The sequence below is a fragment of the Lepisma saccharinum genome, chromosome 21, assembly GCF_977018435.1.
Source record: "Lepisma saccharinum chromosome 21, izLepSacc3.1, whole genome shotgun sequence".
In the NCBI taxonomy this organism is placed as follows: Eukaryota; Metazoa; Arthropoda; class Insecta; order Zygentoma; family Lepismatidae; genus Lepisma; species Lepisma saccharinum.
In genome coordinates, this window is record NC_139249.1 from 38,549,262 (window position 1) to 38,557,298 (window position 8,037).

General features: G+C 40.4%; 1 protein-coding gene across 2 annotated transcripts in view; it reads right to left on the bottom strand.

Moving 5' to 3' along the window:
* The window catches only part of LOC146004244 (granzyme B-like), a 49,321-nt gene that overhangs the window by 40,920 nt on the left and 364 nt on the right, over positions 1-8,037 (bottom strand). Inside the window, exons 1-4 of one of the 2 annotated variants that reach the window (XM_083142925.1) lie at positions 7,919-8,032; positions 3,944-4,263; positions 1,591-1,700; positions 348-457 (exon numbers count right to left, since the gene is read on the bottom strand). In XM_083142925.1, the coding sequence (XP_082999051.1) occupies positions 348-457; positions 1,591-1,700; positions 3,944-4,263; positions 7,919-7,923 (545 nt within the window). In that variant the 5' untranslated portion in view covers positions 7,924-8,032. Of the gene's footprint in view, positions 1-347; positions 458-1,590; positions 1,701-3,943; positions 4,264-7,918; positions 8,033-8,037 lie in introns of those variants that run through there. The other variant, XM_083142924.1, reaches the window with a different exon arrangement.

Genomic DNA, 8,037 nt, shown 5'->3' on the forward strand with positions numbered 1-8,037 from the left:
TATCACACACACACACACATATACGTAAATCCCCCACCTTTTCCGAAACACAGTCTAACTACCTCCCTGCCTTCATGTTTAATTTTGTAATTAAAATGTAGAACATTCCCGTTGTGTTCGAAATAAAATAAAATAATAGTACTAATACTGAATCCTCACGCATTATCAGGAGAGCGCAAACAAGACAGAATACTACAATGGCAGTACTAAAACAATGCCTGAACACTCACTCACTAACACCAGGAGAGTGCAAGCAATTACAATACTCACACAACAATGCCAGGAAAAAATAACTGAATACTCATACAACAATGCCAAAAATGTGCAAACAATGAGTGAATACTCACCCACTAATGTCAGGAGAGCGCAAACAATGGGCAGCACTGAGTACCCAGTACTCGTTGAGTATCACAGCCGCGCAGATGTGTTCGTCACCAGCGTACTTGTGTGTCGATAACTGCGATAAAACAACATACACACTGGTAAACTTCAACATCCATGAAATGGTTTCGAATACAAATTAATCTAAGACTTGTCACACTGATCTTCAATAAGACAACATTGCACATTCACGTTGAAAGAGACAGTTAAGATGGCTGAACTACACTCAGGAAAACGAAGTGAGGCGGTTTGCAGAATTTGCCTTGTTGCCACATCGGTAAACTCGCACCTGCTATCAACTTGATTTGTTCTGAGATTTAAAACAATGTATGTTCTGTTAGGAGTCCATCGCTGTAATATACGTTACACAAAAATAGCATCAATATTTGTTGGACGTACATTGTCATAGAATGTCCCGGAGGGAGAGTTGACACTTCGATTAGGCAACACTGTATGGTGAACGTAGGGATATCATGTGCTGGAACCAGCGATTCTTGGCCTTCGATCTAAGATAGTGGCACTTTTGCCCAAACGCCAAAGTTCAATGGTTGGTGTTGTAGAGAAAAATAAACATATATTGAAATACCGGGTGATTCAAAAGTCTCTTGACATTTTAATCAAAACAAAAAGCATTTTATTGACATAATTGGCTGTACAGCTGAAAAGTACTATAGAAAAAAAGACAAACTTAGTACATTTCAATGTGGTGGCCCTGTAAGTTTAGGCATAGCACCCACCTCTCTTGCGTAGACCAGAACACATGCTCCAACATAGCTGGAGTGATCTCCCCTGTTGCTGCAGCTATTCGCTGTGTCAGTTGCTCTAAGCTGTTCATCTTTACTTGGTACACCCTAGACGTAATGAAACCACAGACCAAGAAGTCTAGGGGAGTCAGGTCTTCAGAACGAGCTGCCCAAAGACTAGGTGATCCACGGCCGATTCACCTATCGGGGAAGGTGTCAGTGAGGTAGTCCTGAACGATTCTAGCGAAATGGGGTGGTGCACCATCTTGCTGGAAAACAACAGTGTTCTGTCTTTTATCCCATCCTGAACACAATTCATTACCGATATAAGGAAAATTTCAACAGACTTTTTAATCACCCTGTATCGTAAAGTTTTGAATAACACTCGGTTAAAAACTGATTTACGAGGCAATGATTCGAGGTGCTGGCGAAACGAGAAGGGAGATTAACAAAGTAGTGAACATACCAGGAAAGGAAATTCCTTAGGCTTTGAAAGCTCGATCCCAGATGTTCGTTGTCTGAGTGGCGTTTGAGGACAGAGGGCGAGAACATCATCACAATGAAACGCTAGTTTCCCTGGAAATCAAGATACAAACAATACTGGTGAATCTCAAATTTAATCTTTGTAAAGTACATTTATAAAAACGAATTCTCAGCACACATATTTTTAGCGTTGCAACGCGTTGGTAACAATAGTTATTTCTTGACATGCAATGTTAATGAGATATTATCCATTGTGTAGTGCTTGTACTGCCATAGCCCTAACTAGGCGGGGACAAGGGGAGCACTTGCGCCCTTAAAATTTTAGGTTCATTCATTTTGTTAACATTCAGGGACCTGTGGAGCAAAGTGTAATAAGGACTAAATTTGTGATTTTGCAAAAGTAAGAGTTATTTTAGCCATTAATATTGGGCGATAATTTTATGGGATGGAAGACTTTTCGAGCCTCCCTCTACGTTAATCCCAAAGTAAGATTCATCCCTTCCCAACAAAAAATAGGTCCCAAATTACGACCTGAGACAGTGGCGGCCATTGGGTTTCAAAACCAGGGGGCAAGGTGCCAAAACTGGGGAGGCAAATGCAGTGTATTTCCTTTTGTAGATAAGGTTGAGCATAGTGCCTGGGCAAAAGTGGCGAAAAGCAGGGGTGCAACTGCCCCCCTCGCCCCCCCTAATCGTCGCCACTGTGACCTGAGAGAACACCTGTTCTTTCGTCTTCAGGAGAACCTACGACGTGCGTGTGATTTACTGTACAGGGTGTCCCAAAGATAAGCGGGATAACTTCAGGAATGTGTCCCTTATATGTAAACAATTTAAAACAAAAGTTTACATAAACATTGGTCCGGAAATGCTTGATTTCCAAGTTATAGGGATTCACAACACGTGTTAACCGGAATGTCTTTACAACAGGTGGTTTATGACGCTGAGTTCTCCACAATACCCTAGATGAGATGTTCAAAATGTCCACCTCCTGCTTCAAGACAGGCTGGACATCGACGTCAAATGGCCCACTTGTTCCCAAATTCCTGCATTTAGCGTTGCCATCCACCAAACCATACATGCAGTGCACAATTTTTTTTCTGATTTGTGTACATAGCCTCAACAACATCCTCTCAGCGTGTACCACTAACCAGACAACTACCTGATTGTGTTAAACAGTATCTTCTATTGCATTAAACCACCAGTGAGAGATAAAAACATGGTAACATTATCGTATGAGGGAAACGGATTCCTTCAAATTTACAGGAGAATGTACTTACGGAAATCATTTTCTTTAGCGTTGTGGAAGTTCCTGAATGTAGATTTCATCCATTTTAATGTGAATGCGTGTTGTTTTCTGCGAAAATCTCTGTCCGACACGCTGTTTCTGCTCCCGCCATTTGCTTTCTGCACGAGAGTGCAATGTTCCGTGTGTTAAGATGATGCAACCCCGTCCCCAGTGTTTCTGCCTCGCCGTGTTTTCACTAGAACATGACGTGTCGAGTATTTTTAATTTTTTTTTTAACTATGCTTGCCTAACCTAACTTAACCTAACCTCACCTTACGGAAAATGGTTTTTGTGGCTAACGTGAATGGTTTTTGGGGCTAACGTGAATGGTTTTTGGGGCTAACGTGAATGGTTTGTGAGGCTAACGTCAATGGTTTGCGACGTATTAGCATAATTTAAAATCCGGGCACGAAAGTAGATATTTTCCGGTGAACGAGGTTGCAACACTGCATAAATCGACAAAACACTCTCAGAACGCCCCCTAAACCAGTACGCTATCACGGCCATAATGTGTTACAGATTCGAAACAACAAGTAACAGTAAGTACTCGTAAATTGAAGAAATAGACATTATCTTAGTTAGAAATGCATTATTTCACCTTAAGAAATGTTCCGCATTCCAAAATATTACGTTAGCAATGTAAAGAAGTCCGAAATATATGATTCATAGCTGTCTCCCTCATACGATAATAGTACCAAAAACATTTATTTTAGTAAGTGTTGTGAAAACTATGACTCGGAAACCAACCATTTCAGGACCAATGCTTATGTAAACAATTTTTATTCTTAACATATAAGGAGCATATGGAGTTAGGCGGCAGAACAGCAACAGGCTGAACCTCGCCATTTAGTAAAGAATATTGAATTGAATTGAACATATTCCCGAAGTTATGCCGCTTAGTTTGGGAACACCTTGTATATTGGGTGCGTTAACCGACTTCTCCACAGAGTACTAATGCAGCAATCTTTTTAACTGCACTTTTCTTTGATGCAATTTTTTGTTTCTTACTGTACATAACATTGGGCTCATAAAATACAAATGCCTTGACTCACCGTCGTACACGTATTTAGATCTGGTGGTCGTTGTTTCCACAGGAACTGGTGTACCACCGCTGGGGTTGAACGTCCCGTTGGGAATGTCCGCATACTCCACTTCCTCGTCAAGTGGGTTGTGGAAGTCCAGTAGATTGCTCGCCGATCTCATTGTCCACTTGGGAATTCTAATACCACCGTCGCCATTCCCGGGATTGGTCAATTTTGAATTGTAGATGGGGATCAGTCCTATCTCCCTGAACACACCGTCTATGGCTGTCATGACAATTGTTGCAAGTATAAGGATGGCATATCCTTCTATTGGTTTCACTGGTCTGGGCCTGGAACAACAGCGGAAGACACGACTGAGTTCAGTACATACGTAGATATTGAAGGGTAAAGAAAGAAATGGAAATATAGTAGGAAAGGGAAAAGTAAATAAATGTAAAAGAAAGCTAGAGAAGGGAGCAAATATAGAAATATATTGAAAAGAGAAAGGGCATGGAAACAGGCAAAGGAAACAGAAGAAAAAAGATAAGGATACAGAAACACAAAGTAAGAAAGGAGGACAGAAGAACGAGAGGGAGAAACAGAGTAAGAAAGGAGGACAGAAGAACGAGAGGGAGAAACAGAGTAAGAAAGGAGCACAGAAGAACGAGAGGGAGAAACAGAGTAAGAAAGGAAGACGGAAGAACGAAAAGGAGAAACAGAGTAAGAAAGGAGGACAGAAGAACTAGAGGGAGAAACAGAGTAAGAAACGAGGAAAGAAAAATTAGAGGGAGAAACAGAGTAAGAAATGAAGATAGAATAACGAGAGGGAGAAACAGAGTAAGAGAGGAGGACAGAAGAACGAGAGGGAGAAACAGAGTAAGAAAGGAGGACAGAAGAACGAACAGGAGAAACAGAGTATGAAAGGAGGACAGAAGAACGAGAGCGAGAAACAGAGTAAGAAAGGAGGACAGGAGAACGAGAGGGAGAAACAGAGTATGAAAGGAGGACAGAAGAAGGAAAAGGAGACACAGAGTATGAAAGGAGGACAGAAGAACAAGAGTGAGAAACAGAGTAAGAAAGGAGGACAGAAGAACGAGAGCGAGAAACAGAGTAAGAAAGGAGGACAGAAGAACGAGAGGGAGAAACAGAGTAAGAAAGGAGGACAGAAGAACGAGAGGGAGAAACAGAGTATGAAAGGAGGACAGAAGAACTAGATGGAGAAACAGAGTAAGAAATGAGGATAGAAGAACGAGAGGGAGAAACAGAGTATGAAAGGAGGACAGAAGAACGAGAGGGAGAAACAGAGTAAGAAAGGAGGACAGAAGAACAAGAGTGAGAAACAGAGTATGAAAGGAGGACAGAAGAACGAGATGGAGAAACAGAGTATGAAAGGAGGACAGAAGAACGAGAGGGAGAAACAGAGTAAGAAAGGAGCACAGAAGAACGAGATGGAATAACAGAGTAAGAGAGGAGGACAGAAAAACGAGAGGGAGAAACAGAGTAAGAAACGAGGAAAGAAAAATAAGAGGGAGAAACAGAGTAAGAAATGAGGACAGAAGAACGAGAGGGAGAAACAGAGTAAGAAAGGAGGACAGAAGAACGAGAGGGAGAAACAGAGTATGAAAGGAGGACAGAAGAACGAGAAGGAGAAACAGAGTATGAAAGGAGGACAGAAGAACAAGAGTGAGAAACAGAGTAAGAAAGGAGGACAGAAGAACTAGAGGGAGAAACAGAGTAAGAGAGGAGAACAGAAGAACGAGAGAGAGAAAAAAATAAGGGGGCAGAAGAACAAGAGGGAGAAACAGAGAGATAGAAAGACTAAGATGAGAGATTGCATATTAGTCAAAGCGAGCGGATTCGACATGTGAAGCGCATACACCTCCCTTCCCCCAGACCACTAGAAAGTGGAGGAGGGGAGACGCAGCCAATATAACACGATCACATCACGTGCAAAATAATATACTCATGGCAAGAGTTGGTATTTGTGGGCAGAAGCCAATGATGCATCATAGTGTGGCAGGGGGCGAGTCCCACGGTTCACAGGCAAACGTGTGCTCAGATCTGGCTCTAAAAGAGCGAAGCTGGCAACAGTGCACGACAGCTGCTGCAGAGTGAAGGACCTTGGGGAAATGAGAATCAGGCTACAATATGTACTTCACACTGTGTCACTGCGCGTGTTACACATTCCAGTCTTTTTTACTAATTTGTTTTGCCTCAAATTATCATCAATTCTTAATTTACCCAGTACTGTGCGATGGCATACAGTATTCCGGGACAAGAATATGGCATTTTCGGCTACCAATGAGGTCCATACAAGCGTAGCCTGAATGGCTACGTTGAAAATTCAAGCACTTTAGATTGAAACTCACCTATTTCCAACAACTTCCCTCTCTTTCCATTTTTCGCTACATGCACCTAATAACGGAGTTACCTATGGGACCGGACTTTTGAATCACCCTGTATTTCTAATAACTGGGAATATAAACATCAACTTACCTAACCTACCCTAACCTAACCTAACCAAATTTTGTACAGGTATTGATCAATAGTGTATGTTTGACATATAATTTCTTGAAAGAAATTGACATATCTGTTTTTGAGAGAATGGCTACGGAAAGTTTCTTTGGACCACCTTCAATTGTTTTTTACCCTGACATAGGTGTGGAATATGTCACGTGATAGAACCCTTCAAGACCTTTCCAACGCCTTCCGAATCACGTATGTAGGTGCTCTGATTGCCGAAATATCGCAATTTAAAGTTATAAAGATGTTGGAAAAAATTGTTAAAATCGCATACTTTGCAAGACTGTAATTTCAGAGTAATAAAATATATGGATAGTTTCCTACCTCAGTACTCCAAATTTCAAATGAATCAAAATATGTCAGGTTGAAAAGTGCCTCTTCATTGGTTGATTTCGCTTGGAATGGTCCAGAAGGGTAAGGAATAAAGGAAGGCAGAAAGAGAGACAACGAAAGGGAGAAATGGATGAAATGGAGAAGATAAAGACAAAGAGGGGGAGAAAGAAATTGAAAAAAGAAAAATGGAGAAAAAGATTGAGAGAGAGGAAAGAGGAGAAAGAAGAGAAATAAATAAAAAGATAGGGAACAGAGGTTAAAAAGAGAGAGAGAGAGAGAGAGAGAGTAAAACATGAAAAGGAAGGGCGACAAACAGCCCTAATGATAGAAAAAGGAAGAGAGAAGAAAGAAAGATGGAGAAACAGAGTAAGAAGGAAGGAATAAAATATATAGGAAAAGAGGAAGAAAGGACAAAAAATCCTTCTCATTTTCTTAAATTGATATTTAATCCTCTTTTCCCGCGATTCCTAGAACACTTATAGACATTAGTAATTTTGTTTCTTCATTCATATTCACTTACACGATTCTGTACGAATCCAAATAATTTATCATAGACTTTGTAGCCATAAATGACAAACCTCGTATTACTTTGTTTCAGTACATAGTCAGGACGTCAGTTAAAGTACTAGTAGCAAGATCATTTCATTTAGTATCATTAAGCATACGAAAAAAAACAAAAAGTATGAGCAAAAATTCAAATATTCATATTGCTGTTTTAAAAACGAAATCATAGATGTCACTTGTGTCACAGAAGTCATTTCATAACAGGTTGTGTGCGTGCGTATGTGTTCGTGTGCATTTATATTGTATATAATATCAAGTTCCTGTACAGGTGACAAGCAGGAAAGAGAGTCGTTGCCTGATGATGTTCTTTGCAAACACTTTTCCAAGATAAATTGCTCGTTGCTTGTTTACTCATTATTCTCGTTGTATTCCAGTCTGAAATGCCTCGTCAACATTGTTAGGAAAATAAAGGCTTGGTTTCTTGAAATTTGTCTAGAACTATACAATATTGCTCCAAATATTCCTTCCTTTTTCCACATTACCACTCACGTTTCTCTAAACCTTAATGTCACTACACATTTTGCCACAGTTCTTAAACAATGAGATGTTTTGTAAAAACATGTTATAAAGTGACCTGGAACTTACCTCATTGCCTGACTGCTTACAAAAGCGGAATTGCAAAATAAATCCGTTTGGAATATGAATTTCGTGCCTATAAGCCAGAATTTAACAAGAAAACAAACGTGCCATTGCAAAGACTGAAA